The 16,363-nt window shown below is 43.1% G+C and overlaps 1 protein-coding gene across 1 annotated transcript; it reads left to right on the forward strand.

Moving 5' to 3' along the window:
• The first annotated feature begins 11,727 nt into the window (after positions 1 to 11,727).
• LOC103770341 (protein NDNF-like) lies at positions 11,728 to 16,155 on the forward strand. The gene is made up of 3 exons (XM_008937598.1): positions 11,728 to 11,909; positions 13,658 to 13,791; positions 14,804 to 16,155. Exons 1-3 carry the CDS (start codon positions 11,728 to 11,730, stop codon positions 16,153 to 16,155), a joined length of 1,668 nt encoding a protein of 555 aa, XP_008935846.1.
• Positions 16,156 to 16,363: the final 208 nt, after the last annotated feature.

Below are 16,363 nucleotides of genomic sequence, written 5' to 3' on the forward strand. Positions count from 1 at the left end.
TAAAGAATATATAAATTATTATATAAAGAATATATACATTTATTATATAAAGAATATATCAATTAGAAATATAAAACTGGGATACCCTATGTTAGACAAACTCCATCTCAGGAAGAGACACTTCTTGACCCTGCTTTATGACTCCTTCAAATGTGGCATCTGCTGGGAGAATTAAACACCTCCTGAAGCTCTGCTCCTTTGCACCTCTAGAAGTTCAAGCCTTGCCTGCTATTTAACCTGTGGCCTTCCAGATCATGGAACGACGTTGGCCTTGCTCCTGCAGCTGATGTGCACTGAAGCTTTCTCCTAGGGGACAGTGCCTCCTGTGACAGGAGTATCCCACCCTTGGCTCAGTCCCTATTCTGTGTCTTCAGAGCAATGAAACCTGTTTTTTCCTGTGTGGAAGGGTCAGATATAGTTGCCAGCTTCCCACTCTCTCTCTGAGTTGTAACACAACAGCCAGAAAAATGAGTTCCTAACAGCCTGGGGGAAAAGCAACACCCAAACATGCAAAGCCCATCACGTGAAGGGTTCAGGGCAGGGAAAGTCAAAACTTGATGGTTTTGGTTCCTATTGCACAGAGTAAGCAGTGCTGATAAATAACCTCTTTTCCAGCTAGTGAGATCCAGCAACAAGCAACTTCTAATCACTGCTCAAGGAAAGTATAAAAAAAAACCTGTAAATTGACATGCAATTCAGATCCACTTACAGATGCCATGGCTCTGGCAACTTCACCACAACACTAGGAAACTTATTCTTAGTATCAGTCTTAATATTACACACCAGTTAGAATCAAGTGTAACCCAAGCCAAAACCAAATCCTTCTAGAAAAAAACAAGGCATTAAGTTAAATTCACAGAAGCTCACAGATAGGGAAGCAAAGCTCGAGGATGATTGCTCCTCTTTGACAACCCGTTTTTCAGACTTTTGAGGAAACTTTAGCCTGAAATGGAGGTTAAGAGAAGAGTCTTGGACTCAGGAGCAAAAGGCCAGTGAGCAGCCCTGCACAGGATAAAAGGTGGCTTGGAAGTCATACAGTGAGCCACGTGCAGCAGGCCAGGCCACCACAGTGATTTTATACTTGACAACTGGAGCAATTTGTGGGTCAATGGGAAGCTGAGAGCAATAGGTCACTCTAAATTTTGAGGGCTCTCCAAAGCATCTCAGGAGTATGAGGATCTTGAAAGACAGGGTCACAAAGGGCCATGCTGCTTGTCCCAACAAGAGCCAAGGGGCTGCCAGGGAGTGGAACTGGCAGTGTGGGTCATCACTTATGGGACAGGCTTCTCAGTCCACCCTGAGCTGGAGCAGTCCTACTCTGAGCAGCTTCCTGGAAAGCTGTGCACTAGCAGGGAGCACTAACAAGGTGGTGAAATTTCATTTTATACTGAAATCTACAGACAAGACTCAGTAAGAAATGGCTACTGGCCAAGTAGTAAAATAAATGAGGCCAGTGTCAGGAATAAATCTGAAAAGCTGGACAACACCAGAGCTAATCTAATGTCAGAAACAGTAATTTAACACAGACAGAGTCTGACACATAAGTAGCTGTGTCAGTGAGGGGAGAATACTGAATGAGTCCCATGTGAGCTTGTGGCTGCACTTTCTTTGCACATATTTGCCTCTGGTTCAGAGCAAACCCAGTTCTAGCAAGCGTAGTGTCAAGGGTGGAATTTCCCCAAATCCTCTGTGGTCCTGCCCGTGCAGTGCTTCACCTGACACAGGGCTTTCCAGAGGCCCATCCATGACTGCAGGAACTTGCCCATGGAGACTAACGGCCACTTGAATCCAGCAGAGGCACAGAAGGGGCAACAGCTCTTATCCTTGGCCCCAGATCTCTCATGTAACCTTCTAGCATGAATGTGCCATTGGAGCTGTCTTAGCTCTGCCTAGGTTCCTCTTGTGCTGCAGAAGCTTCATGGGGTGGCTTGGTGGAGGCTTTCCTCGAGGATGGAGTTGAAGTCACATGGTCCTGGAGTCAGGACAGAGTCATAGTTTCTAGCCAGACCATGCTGGAACTCTAGTGGATAACCTGTGATCTGCAGAACGTGGGGGCCAAACAACTGCCACAGGAAACAGGGAGTAGGGGGGAAATGAGCTGAAAGAGTTGCAACAGAAACACTTTTTACACCCAAAGGCTGAGCAGCCTTCAGTCACTGCTGTTAGAAACTGCCTGGAAGTGGAGATGTTAATGTTATGCCAGGTGCAGTGTAGAAGCAGAGAGATCCATTCCATTTCATTATGAAATGATACCAGGCAACATGAAGTGTCAGCTTTTGAATTCATCATTTATAAATGGAGTGTAAATAGCCCATATTCTGAGCTTCTCTCCAGTTGTTTATTTATCCTTCTCCCGTGAAAAATTAATGAGTCTATAAAATAGCTTGCAAATTTAGAGAAGTCATGGGGTTTTTTTAAATAAAAACTAAAAAATCAGCAGTGTAATTTTCCTTGAGACCCTGAAGCATTAGCTAGCTTACGTGTGCTACTCTCCTACAGCAAAGGTTTTCCACCTCTTGCTAAAAGTCCTGCTGCAGAGCAGTGCCAAAGACAAGATAAAGCACTCTAGTTATTATTAGGCTGTCCTAGTACAGCAATCCCTGCTCTCAGCAGCCTGGCAGACTGCTTCCTTCACAGGGTACTTGAGGACTTAACCTCTTATCCAAAACATCAGGAGAAGAATTAGCAAGACAATTTTTATAATCAAATTTTCTAAGTGGAGAATTCGCCCCAGGCAAAACTTTTGGTCTGTGAGAAGGTAAACGAGCAGAACCAGATCAGCTAGCTCTCTATTTCTGGTAAAAAGATTTTCTAGGGGACTTTTCTTGCTATTTTGTGACTTTTTGGGCTTCCCTCTGGACAAAAAGCTGTATGGGTCACTTTGCAAGGCTCTCTGCAATTTGGCAAGTTAAAAAGATTTTCTAGGGGGCTTTTCTTGCTATTTGGTGACTTTTTGGGCTTCCCTCCGGACAAAAAGCTGTATGGGTCATTTTGCAAGGCTCTCTGCAATTTGGCAAGGACCTGTATTCCTGCCCATTAGGATGCACTCATTTACCAACCTCACGTAAAGACCAGAGAGGGGTAGAAGACAACCAGAGGGAAGCAGGAGACAGGGAGGCTGAGGAGCAGACAGGGACAGGCACAACACTCCAGGTGCTGGAGACATGAAGGACCACAACAGAGGACTGGAGAGAACAGGCAACAGACTGGTCAGGAGGCATCTGCAGGGGTTCCAAGACAACTGTCCATGCAGTTGAAGACATGCCACCACCCACTCCCATTCTCTTCTACCATCTCTGGGGGCTCTTCTTAACTCCCAAATAAATGCCCATGAAGCCTATTCAAAACCAAAGATCTTTGTATCAGGAGGCATTTCTGCTTGCTGGGCTGTGGTTGGCCAGGGATGCTGGAAGAAGAGAGGATTTTATGGTGTTGTGACATCACAGCATGGGATGTTCTGTACCACAAGGGAGGGTGATAGGAGGAGGTGCAGGATGAGATGGCTGTAGAACGAGTTCCACGATTCTCTGTTCACTTTTATACTTCTGGTTAACGTTTGGAAGGATTTGCTCAATAAATATTTTGGCTAGGAAGTTTTTTTTCACACACAGAAATTCTTATTGTTAGGCTTTCTCATGAGATATCCAGCTCTTTTTAATTGAATGGAAAACAACCACATTTGAATAAAGGGAGAGTAAACAAAGCAGAGAGATTACTTTTCCCCTTCTGTACACATATGTGTGAGTATATTCTCTGTTCCTTCTTCTACACTGTCAAACTCTGACTATCACAAACACTAGGTTGCTGTGACCATGTATGACAAAAGTGGAAGGTTTTATTAGGTGTAATGTTAACTTATTCATTACATTCCTACAATCAAACATTAAAATAGTTATTCATTACTATTCCTCTCCAGACATCATAACGTTATCGCTGTTGCATGTAAAATATTTGTCACGGAGCAGAAAGCCTGATCCCAAATGCTTAAAAATATAAGGCTGTGGCAGCAAATGTGATTGGATTTCTTATAATCTAATCATTTTGCTCCATATGCAGCCCCCAATCTGTTTAGGATTGTTAAAATTCCTGGGTATTGTAGTGTCTTCCCTAGAGAATGCTGGGAAGAGCTATGGACAGCTTGGACCAGATGGGATGACAGTAACTCCAGCCAGCAAAGGCAGAAAAGAGGACAGGGGTTAACTCCTTCTTTGCCAGCCACCACAGAGGAGGTCCAGACAGGAAAATTAATGCAGGCTGCATCCCAATACTGCAAAAGGCAGTTTATAGTTTAAAGCTCCTGGGAGCAAACTGCTGCAGCCCACGGGGACAGCCGAAGCAAGGACTGATAATCGCATCCTTCTGGAAAACTGTTCACTGCTTTAGGTGGAAATTTTGGTTGCTTGCAAATTCCCCATGGTATGTAAAGGAAGAAGGGCTTGTAGGAGCCCCAGAGGAAAATGAAATGCTGGAAATGAAATCAGCACCTACAAGATGAAAAGCAGCTCGGTCAGGTTGGACATGTTTGTAAAAGCTAACAGAACAGTGCAGATTCAGAGAGCCTCCTTCCAGAGGAGTGAAATTTTGCAGGCTCCTGTTTGATTTAAGAGCAAGTCTGGCTGCTCAGCATTCCCTGCTCCTTCTCTAACTTGTTACTGAAAGGAGTTTAACAGGCACTTGAGAACCTCCACCAGAGGAAACACTTGGATGCTCCTTGTTCAGAGTGGATTAGCTCTACTTCTATGTAGTCATTTGGCATATAAAACAAGTGACACTAGCTAAAACCAAATTACAGGATTATTCTATTAAAATGGCACAATGATGGACAATGTCACTTCTTTCCTTCCTGTGACTTTAACTGAGAAAACCAGCAGGTTTTAGCTAAGCTGAAAAACTCACTTTATTATTCCATACCTGCCCAAACTGTTACGCTGCTTGGATGGCTTGAATTGTAAGTGTTTTCTAAGGCATTATTTAACAAGAATTAACCTAAAATCCTGAATGCCTAAGGGTATGATGAAAAGGAAATTAAAATAGAAGCTCAGGGCCTTCAATATATTTTCCTCTTCAATTCATGAAGAAGCTGTTAGTGTAATACTGATTTCCAGCTGGGAGCTTGAAGATTTTTCTGTTGCACTGTGTTTACACTTGTGAAGGAACAAATTGTCCTAAGAATAAGGAATTTTCCCATTAAATTGGATACAGTAACCTCACATTCAATCTCTCATATCCTGTGAGACCAGAGGTTTGCACAGAAAATCTCTCCTACACCACATTGATTATTTCTCAGACTGCCATAATTACAATCATTCTTAAAAATATGGAATACAAAAAACACCAAAGGGTAATCATGTGTCTATAATCTTTAGATTAGACTCTCCAAGGCTATCTTTAGCTTCAACAGTATCAGAAGAAGGTAATTTTCAAGTGTAAAGATGCCAGCATCTTATCCTGAAGAGGGACTGCTGAGCAAACAGCTCCTGTGTAATTTTACTAGATAGAGCAATTATCACTATGCAATTCCCTGGAGAACTTCTCAACACAGGCATGCTGTAATGGCAGCTACAGATCCAAAAGGTAGAAGGCCACTAAGGTTTGATCCTACAAAACTGATGGGTACTGCCAGGATGACCCACCAGCTTCCAGAACAACCTAGTCCTATCATCTCACCTGCCCACACACTGCAGGGAAATTCCAAGTCTGCTTTTGACTTTGAAGGAATTCCCTGTCTTTCCTGCTTATTAATGCTTCTGAAGAGGAACAGACTAAGGCTTTTCTTATCAGACAGTCCTTTGAGTGTTTGTGCACTGCCAGGATTTGACAAACCCTGGAATAAATAGAAGCAGCTGCCCTGCCACGGTGCCCTCCGTAGGTTTTACGTGCCAGACTTTTGCTTAGGCTTCTCTTTCACAGCTTCAAAGGCAAGTGTGATTCTTTCTGGAGCCCAGCTGTGTGTCTAAAAAGATATTTTTTGAGCAATAATGCTAACCAGAAGTAACTTCCCAAGGACAGACTAGCTCCAGCAGCTGTTATGCAGCGATTCCAACAATCCCTCCACTTGGGAAGGGGATTTTTACAGGAATTTGCACCCCGCTTTCCACAGCCATAAGGACAACTCTGAAGTTAGTTTCTCTTGCCAAGAGGAATAGAGGGTCCTTTGCAGCTCTGGAAAGTGCAAAATTGACTTAGATGCTATAGTTCCACCTGCAGCTCTGATATTACATTAGATAGTGTCAGCCATCCATAGCTATTCCACACAGGGCTATGAAGAGTTTATAAATGCTAATAATGTATTTTGCAGGTAGAATGGTAGCTGGGAGCCAAAGACTAACAATTTCAACCCAGTTGCTCATAGGATATATGTGTGTGTGCACGTGTAAAAGATCCAAAAGGAGATTAGTTGTCTCATAACTTAAATACTGTATAGTTATTTCCCCATGCATTTTTCATGTGTGTACAGCTTCATGAAGCAGAACTCGGTGGGCAGAGCTGGGGGAAGGTGCCTGTGTTCAAGTCATGGTCTGGGTTACAGCCCAAACCTGATCCACCTGGGCAGAGGGTGGGAAGACACTGGAGTCTTGTTACCACTCTCCCATCTATCATACTCATGGGGGGCACTAGAGCTTTCTTGGTCCTTCACTTGGACACCTTTTTGAAGGTGACCTGGCACTCCCAAAGGGCTGTCTCCAGGCCAGGGGAATTGCCTCATCATACATGTGGTCAGGGTTTTTTTTTGCATCCCCCTGCCAAGCACAAAGCAGTTCTGCATGGTGTGGGCTGAGGCACACTGCACAGTTCTCTGAGCATCCTTTTGAACTAAATGATGCAAAAAAGCAACCAAGTGCTATGGGCAGGGAGTGCTTTGGGCAGCGTGCTACCAGTAGTGCCCTCAGGACTGCAGGATCCTCCTCTTGCTTGCACCTCACCTGAATATGGAAAGCTAGACTGCAGTTCCAGGTAACATGTACCTGAAAGTGTCTTCGAGAGCTTCAAGTGAAGCTGTCAGTCCCTGACAGCCTGACCCTGTGCTCCAATTTCAACAGAGCTCCTTCAGTTTTAGCATTACTGCTCTTTTAGCAAAGCTACTACATAAAAGAGTAGAAATCAAGTCTCTGGTGTCAAAGGTGGCCATCTCTTGCATTTGTGGAAGGTGTTAAGGCCAGCAGGGGTGGGACAAAAGCAGGATCTCATGAGTAGCCCTCCTGAAGTAACTGACTCAGCTCTGAGCCTGCTCATTACAGACTGTTTTTCTAGTGAGAAGTCTGTTGTATCCATTTCATGCCAAATCAAGGGTTTGATTTATCCCTGTTGTAATTCCACCGAGTTCAGTCAAGCTGTATGAGTCATGAATTTAGCTCCTAATTTTCTCCACCAAGAATATTTTTTTTCTTTGATACTGCTTCAGTGAACCTTTAAATCTACAAGCATGCATCCAGCAAAGCATGTAAGTGCACACGTGTGGGAAGTATGTGAGACATGAAAAAGGAACAGGACTACTCCCATACTTAAACCAGCCTGTCATCCTCTCTCACTTGAAAAAAAAGCAGGAGACAATACTCCTTCAAGCTTTTGGCTTAACACAGCTGAAATCATGGCCAATGGAAAGACTCCCAAGATGAACTGTGACCTGAGTTAATGGCTTGTCTTGATGGTGGTGGAAAGGGTAAGACAAACAAGTCCATCCCTTCTGTAACAAACGTCTCTACTCTGGCAAAATCCTCCCTGCCCAAAGATCTTCCTACTTAACAACACTGGTTACTTCCTTACAATGCTCCCTGCTTATTTCCACCCATGAGCTCCTCCAAATCCTAGCAAGATCACACTGTAGCCCCTACACTTGCATTGCAGCCAATATCTTTCCTCTCATGGCCTGTTTTCAGTGCACATGTTTTGATGCACCTCATCAGATCCCTCTTCTTCCAGGTCTGCTCTTGGAACTCTCTGGACTTTGCAGTGCCTTTTTCTCATGTTCTTTTTCACTAGGGAAACTGTTTGCTTCTGGCTAGGTGCTTATATTTTCATTAGTTTCCAGGTCTGTTACCCAGATATAACATGTTCTGAATTTCATACTAGAATGAGAGTTTGTCTAAAAGATCCTATTTGCTATTTACACTACTTTTGCTAGTTGTTTAGCAAACATCTTGCAGTGTCCCTTGCTAGCTCCACAGTACCAATATTCTGATGATACAGTACCAATATTCTGATCATATCAAGGCTGCCTCTTTTCAAAAAGCCAAGCTGCTTAGAAAAGATCTGTTGGAGCCTCCTACTTGCCCCACAGCAGCTTCTCTTCATAGCAAATCTGGTAAGACTTAAGTAACACATCTTCAAATCCAAGCAGACAATGGTAAAGAGTTACTGAAAGTCACTCTCTTAAAACACTGAACAAGTGACTTTATGTCAAAAGAAATAAATGAAGAGCCTAGCCTTCCTACTATACTCTGCCTCTGCCCCTGCAAAGTGCCTGCCTAGCAGCTCATGCAGGTTTCTGGGGCTTGCTTTCTGAGCAGGCTTGAAGTGCACATCCCCAGAGGGGCAACCCCAGGGCTCCCTTCCTGACATTTCAGGCCAAGAAGTACCAGCCCAACCCCTGGCCATACCCAGCTCTTGCTCAGCAGGAGCAGGCCTTTTCAGGACCATGGCATGGCTACAACTGCTTTGTAGCCCCAAATGCAGAAGTGATTGTCTGAACTCCTTGTGAGCAGTTTCCCATCCACCCTTTTACTGCCTGCTCCCTCAGCCACAATGCTTTCACACCAGAAATATTCCCCTAGCCCATGCGTGGTTGGATTTTCTTTTTTACACAGTGTCTGCAAGCCAAGAAATCTTCTCAGCTCTATTCAGTAGAGTCCTGACAGTCTTCAAAGGTTTGCTAATTCCAGTCTGCTTAAAAAATGCAGAGCTTTCCCTCCCTTACAGCTTTTCTGCCTTTCCTTCTGTGAGCCAGTCAGCACCTGTTGGGCCATAAAACACACACCAGAAGCACAGCACACCTGAAATCACCTGAAACTTCTGCAGCACTGTGTGCAAGGAGACCACAATCTCCATGGAAGAGCCATCAAGCTGCTCATGCAGAACTGGTTTTCTGGAAGAGATTGGTGTACCTCTGGCCAGCCTGTATTAAGGGCTAACAAGGGTTAACAGTGTTTGTTCTCTCCATCTCACCCCCTCCTCCTCCTCTCTGTGCATTTCTATCAAAGACCTGCTCTCTGGCCAGCCACCGATGGGATTAGGCTGCTCTAACAGTCTGGCTGACACTCTGTGCAGGAATAAGGTCCCCCTGTCTGGAGGCAGCACAGACAAACGTGCTTCACAGCCCTCCAGAAGGAACTCTAGAACTTAAAGACCAGCCATCAGGACTCTGAAGATTTCAAAATTATGCAAGTTTAGAATAACCTCTGAAAACACCCCATTTAAGAAAACACCAAAACTCTCTGGCTTTGTTACTTCCCTTGAAACACTGCAAGCATTTTACTTACTATGTCTCTTCAGGAGCCATATGGAAAAATCGCTCTTGTCCTGTTAAACTGGTTGCACAGTTTTCATTTTCATCTGTCTGCAGAGATCTGAAAGCCTATGCTGCTTTATTTTATGCTTTTTCAGCAAAGAAGTTGTCTGGGGATCATTTGGCCAGGAACACAATAGGTAAGCAGGGTATTTTTTTTTTGTTTAATGTATTTCTAAGATACTGAGAGTATACTGTTTGTGTAATTGAGTGAAATCAGACTTTAGGATGATGTTCTCTTTGGGATAAGCTGATTATAGGTTGGTTGGTTGCTTGGTTTGTTTGTTTTCCTGGACAAGAAAAGCTGAGCTGCTGTGGTATCGGTGTGGTTTGTAAGATCCTGACCTTTAAGTGGCAGATATAGACTTTTTTTTAAATTCTCTCTGAAGCACAAAGCGACTCAGATTCCACTGTGAAAGGTAAAACAAAATAGATGGGTTGTGTTTTCAATCTGTAAACTATAGACAGACTACAAGAGTAGCCAAGTGGCAAAAGTGACTCAGAGTCGTAAGGATAGCTCTAAGACCATTAAAAACTGAATCAATAAAATCATCTTAACTGCTTTTTGAACTTGTTCAGATGGTTGCTTCATCTTGCATTCAGCCAGGTGTTAAAACATTAAAAAGAGGAAGAGAATAGCCTCATTTTATTAGGATGTTAAGTGGGACATTCAGATAACCTGCTAGTGAGAATTTAAATCATCATCTCACTGATACTAAAGACGGGCATTATTTTGGGAAACAGATGAAAACAAATTTTGTCCCTAAGAAAAATCTATGGATGTGTTCAAAACTCTGTTTCAATGTGCATGTGTGAAATGGGTTTATAAAGGAACTGCTCCCTTTATAAAGTCACTTGAGCTGTAATGGACAGCGGATCTGCTGAATTGGAGATTTTCTGACTGCCTAAGAACTTCTGCATACGTACAGGCACCAGAAGGAAAGAGCTGATCTGGAAACTGAGTAAAAATTATCATGGATGGAGCCTTTGGTGTTTTATGTTCTCTTCTATCATTAGCCAATAATCAGATTTAACCAGGATCTTTGCTCCTTGCTGCTTGTAAGAGGCAATAAGCTACTTTTTCCTCAAAAAAGGCATCTTGCTTACAGAGCTCCCTCTGCTTTCCAAATCCCTGAGCTACAGCTGGCACCTGTATTAAATATCTATGACCTTCCTTCTCTGTTTTATGCCCTCTTCTCTGTTTCTGAAACTGGATGAGGCAGACAAAGAGTTGTAAGAATAATCAATACCTTCATACAGTCACACACCATCAAAATTTCTTGCCCTAACTGGAGCCTGTTGCCTGAGCAGCTCTGGGCAATGTACACAGCACCATTTAAAAAATAAGTCAGCATTTGCAGAGAGTATTTGGGACTGTTTGTGTACATTGCTTTCATGGATTCAAAGCGGGTAATGCCTCCTGGCATGATTTTTGAAATCTCTTAAAGTGAATACAGCAGAGCTGTCGGAAGTTTCAACGAACAGCAAATGCTGAGATGGGCTGGAAATGATGCAGGTGTGAAAGAGAGAGGCAATACAAAAAAAAATCTCAGATTTATCTATCTAGCTGCCTTACAGTAATAAAGCTTTCCTCCAAATGAGATGCAAAAAGAGCCAAAAATCACCTAAATTTCAATTTATGGATTTTTATCCAGGATCCTCCGTTTTTCAAACAGCATCTTACACTGCTCTGAATAATTTACTCTGAGGCTCTTCTCTACACATCCCTACAGTCACAATGGAGGAAATAAAAGCAAACAATCTCTGACAGAACAGCAGCAGCAGTGTTTGGTATAGAGTGACCTCCTATGAGTTTGAAAGTAACGGTTCCATTACAGATAACCCAGCCTTAAAATTTAGCAAATTAACACTGTGAAGTAGTAAAAGTATTTTAAATGTATTTCTCCACTCATTTTGTCAGTAGTGAAAGGGTTTTTTGTTTAGTTTTTTAATAACTCCTGTGATAGTGCACCCATGTTACACTATTTTTCTATAATAAAAGACTTGAAGCTTCTGCCATTAAATCTTTGCAGAAATATGAGAAATATTTCTCTGTGAACTTTAAGCAATTTAGCAAAATAGAGACTGACACTGTTGGAATGCCTGACTTGCTGTAATTATGATAAATACCATGAAAGGCACAGAAAGAGAGGGTCAGTGATTATTTTATCTTCCAAGACAACAGTTTGTGTTCACTTTTGTCACCTCATTTTGCAGTACTGAAGATGTCCTGGTTTTACCTGCCTCTCCATCTTCTCATGGTGGCTTCCTTGTGTCATTCCATAAAAGCACCCACCACCAGTTCCCAGCAGAGCTTCAAGACTGATCTCTTCAATTTCTACCACTCCCTGATACTTGCTGATGGTAAGGAAACTACAGTTCACCTGCTGAAGGACATACCTAAAAGGTAAGAGCCAGTTACTCCTCAGAGATGTCCTTATGACACTGGGAGCTGCATGCTACCAGTACAAGCCAAGAACTACTATACTTACTCAGAGCATTATCAGCATCCACTAAACTTCCAGAGAAATACCCTATTGCATCATTACAATGGCTTCAGAACTGCAGAGACACATTGACCCTCTGCATTCACTGTAAATACAACAATTTTACCTAGCAAATAAACTGACCCAAAAATCAATATAATATTGACACAGACTTATCAGAAAAAAACTTTGGCCAGTGGCCTGCCTGCTGGAATTTTTCCTTGAGTGGCACTAAAGCCCAAAAGTGCTTTCCATGTGAAAATTCCACACTCTTCACTTCTATCTGCAAAGTTTTATGCCCTATGCAGGTATTCCAACTGGCACTGCATCTTCAGTGGCAAAGACTGGTCTGCTTGTTTGGGAGGAGGAGCCCTTCAGGTAGTTTAATCAGACTCCACTTTGGACAGTGATGGACACCTACAGATTTGGACACACACCCAGGCAGTGTGCTCATGGAGCAGAGGGTGGGCCAGATGGTTCAGTCTTGATATGCATGGCACAAGCTGGAACACAGCACATATTATATAATGTGATGATGCTCACGAGCAAAACTAGGAGCTCTCCTTGTTCAAGGCAAATGAAATATCAGAGAAAAGTGAACTCTGCTATGCTCTTGAGGCACAACATTAAGATTGTCATTAGGAAGCAAAACCCCCTTGAATTGAGCATAATCAGGTAGGGAACTCATGAACCCTAGAGTCATCCAAACAGGAAACCAAGAAATAACAAGTTTTGGCTCAAAGTAAAAGGCTCAAGAATGTGGAACTGTTTCCAGTGAAGTCTGACTCTAAAGTAGGCTTCAAGTAGCCATATCCTGAAAGTCAGCCAGAGCTCTAGGCTGATGTGATATCTCCATAATGACTAGGCTTGTTTCACTGATGGACAAAAAAAAAACCCAAAACCTTGAAATGCTTTAATTTAACTGCAGAGCGTGAGCCGAGTTCAAACATTCCTGCAGCTGTCTAGAGTCTGTATACTCTAAAACAACAGAAATAAACAGAAGACCAAAGGAGTGAGACAGGTGGCTGGGCTTTAAGCAGGAATCAAAACCTGACCAAGTAGACTGATGTCACTTTGTAGTGTTTGCACACAGCAGCCTGTCATGAAAGCAAGAAAGTTATAACTGGCCTGGATCAAACTGACATCTGGTAATGTTCAGGACTAGTCAAAACCATTCTGTTACATCAACTGACACCCAAGAAAACCTAGGTATGGAAACATATATGAGGGAGGATAGGCTCCAAGAACTTTCACCAAACTCCCATCAGGAAATCCTGAGAAAAAGCATAGCCAATTCCCCAGATTTAGCCAATAGTTTGTTATCTAGAAGGCTGTCAGTTTGATCAAATCCATCATCCAAAATAGCCAGGTAAGTACCAAGATAGGACATTCACCTGAAGTGTGTTAAAATTCAGTGGGGAAAATATTGCCTATAGTAAGTGGACAAAAGCTTACAGCAAATATTTGTTGATAAAAAAACACTGCATGTATTCTTCCTATTCTTCCCACAGATGAACAATTACCAACCCCTTGTGTTGATGCACCTCAAAGGGCAACAGTCTTTTCTACCCACAGTGGAGTAACCCACATCAGAACAGCTGATTGGAAGGAGTCTAAGGGAGACTTCAATCTCCTGACACTTTCCTCTGTTTTTAATCCACATTTACAGGTACTACTTTGGTCTGGAGGAAGGCAGAGCTCTTGCACCTTTCACAATAACAGTGACCCCCTGTGACGTCCCCATCGAATGGAGCATACTTGTACACAAGGCTTCAACAAGTTTCCTTGGAAAACCAGCACGAGGTAAGACCTCAAGTCTGCCTAAGAAGAGACAAAAAAATAGTCTAAATTACTCATGAAGAGCTGTGTTACAGGAAGTTCCCACAAACTGAAATATCTTATGCTTCCTGCTCCTGTAAACTGTCACGGGCTAAGGAGGACATCCCTGTCTCCATGGGTGAAACACAGGAGCCCATAGGATTTTGCCATCAACTGAAGTAAATGAAGGATCACATGCCAAAGTTTAAGTGTAGGGTCCATATCTGGGTACAACTGTGGGTCTTCAGGGCTCCACAAACACAGATCAGCTTCAATAAGCTGTTTGTACTGGCCCAAACTTCCCTCTGCTGCTTCAGCTCTTTTTCTGTGGCTTAGGCCACGTGAGATCTGGTCAATTTACTCCCCACAGCAACACAGAGAACATTTAGCTGTCTGTTTTACAAGGAATACCATCTACCATTGTAGTGGGCATCATGCTGCCTTCAGCCAAAGAGGAAATTCCATTCTCCTTCAGGGCTTTTTGAATTTTTCAAACTAAAAATCTCAGAGCTGCCATTAACAAGTTCCTACCTGTCAGGCAGGTACATCTGACTGAAGAATTCAAATAATGTTCTTTTTCAAGTGATAAATTCTCCCTCTTCATACGGGACAATGGCACAAAACCAAATCACAGAAGACTCCCTATAGGGAAAGTATGAGTCTCCTTGAAAGTAAAGTTCCCCAAGGTCTCTGTCTAGCCCTTGGAAGAAGAAAAGCACAGGGACATGAGGCACAACACGAGTCAAGGTTTTGCAAGTTGCAGTTTTGTAAATATAGTCTTTCTGAAAATGTAATTCTACCACCCTACTGCTAAAATAAAAGCTAGTCCAGTTTTATTGCAATACATTACCAGTAGCAAAAAGTATTTTTATTTATAATTTTTGTTTCAGGAAGAAAACAGGGTTGTCCCCAACGTGTGAACAATAAAGCCTATGTAATCTGTTTGAACAGATGGGAACTAAAGCACAAGTGACAAGTCTGCTTTTTTTGCCTGCAGGTGATCACGATGCACAAGAGGTCTCAACATCTCAGAAGGCTCCAAGCATGGTGTCCACCATTTTTAACTATAAGGGAAATTCTGTAGAGACTTACATGGGTATGTCTTCTCATGCTGCCCTTTACATGCTAGAGTTCTTATCCACTGAGCGAGACACACACGTTACTGTGTACTTAACTACTGACACCACATCTGGGCACCTCTACCCAGAGCTTCCAACGGATCCACGCATAGACGTGGTTGGCGTTGGGCATACAACAGTGACTCTTACCTGGAAACACAGTCCCTCTGTCTTGCAACATAGAGAAAACACCCAGTACTGTCTTCTGGTTAATGAAAAGCACAACTATAAGAGCTTATGTGCTGCTGAGACAGCAATCCGATCCTCTGGAATGAAGCTGCCACCTGCATTAGCTTTGTCTCTCTCCCCATACCTTCTTGAACCACAACAGGTGATGATATTGTCCAACAGTGAATTGAGCATCATCAACAAAGCAGGCAGTGGGGAAGTCCGGCAGGTCTGCATGGGTCCCAAGAACACCATTACTGTGCCTGGTCTCACTCCCAGCACCCAGTATTACTTTGATGTGTTTGTGGTCAATCTCCTCACAAACGCCAGCGCCGCTTACACCGGGACATTTGCAAGAACCCTGGAAGAACCTGAACCTAAGGTGGCCGAGCTGAAAGAAGGGAAAGTGATTCAGGTTGTCTTGGATGGGAAAAAGCAGAAATCCTACAGCCTGCAGTACCAGGCAAGGCACAGGAAAATACAACTCACCTTTCAGTTGTGTCGTGGCCAAGTGAGGGTTCACATAGCAAGGAATGGTAAAATGGTGGCATCGGAACACATCTCAGGGCTGAGGCATTTCTCACTCAAGGGAAAGCTGCTGGACACTTATTTGGTGCAGCTGAGGTCCACAGGGGAATCCAACTCTTCTGTGAAAGTACAAGTGGCCCCCCATTTCCACAAGCCCCTATTCCCACTTCTTCCAGACAGCTTAAAAATCAAGTCCTTCAGTAAACTGAGGACCTGCAACTCTGTCACCATTGCCTGGTTAGGAACGCAGGAGGACAGCAAGTACTGTGTCTACAAGAAAAGGATTGAAGAAGATCAGGTCTGGATGGAACTGCAGAGTGCAGACAGGTGTTCTGGACCTGAATCTCGGCAGAAGTCAGAGAAAGTGCTCTGCAAGTATTTTTATGATATGAATCTCCATCGAGCCGTCACCACAGAGACCATCAAAGGGCTGGATGCAGGGACACTTTACTTGTTTGATGTTTATCTCTTTGGGCCATCCGGCATCCCTGTCAGATATCACAGCAAAGTTGTGAAGACCAGAAAAAGCTGTTGAAGGTTTTTAAAGAAATGTTTTGAAGTGAGTAAATAATTATTATCAAAATCTATGCCAACCAATGCCATAGCCTGTGCTGTTTAAAATATGCTGACAGAAAATTAAATGAGATTCTACAGAGGAAACATCTTAGCTGTCTAAATCATTAGGCTTACTTTTTCATCCTCTCTCCTGTCTATTTTTTCCTCCTCTCCACCATCTCATTCAG

The sequence above is a fragment of the Merops nubicus genome, unplaced genomic scaffold (genome assembly GCF_000691845.1).
Source record: "Merops nubicus isolate BGI_N331 unplaced genomic scaffold, ASM69184v1 scaffold26683, whole genome shotgun sequence".
In the NCBI taxonomy this organism is placed as follows: Eukaryota; Metazoa; Chordata; class Aves; order Coraciiformes; family Meropidae; genus Merops; species Merops nubicus.

Excerpts from the sequence above, each read along its gene's own strand:
- LOC103770341 (XM_008937598.1), top strand. The coding sequence starts at position 11,728 with ATGTCCTGGTTTTACCTGCCTCTCCATCTTCTCATGGTGGCTTCCTTG. Across the intron at positions 11,910-13,657 it reads CTGAAGGACATACCTAAAAG|GTACTACTTTGGTCTGGAGG; the intron begins GTAAGAGCCAGT and ends CCACATTTACAG. Across the intron at positions 13,792-14,803 it reads CCTTGGAAAACCAGCACGAG|GTGATCACGATGCACAAGAG; the intron begins GTAAGACCTCAA and ends TTTTGCCTGCAG.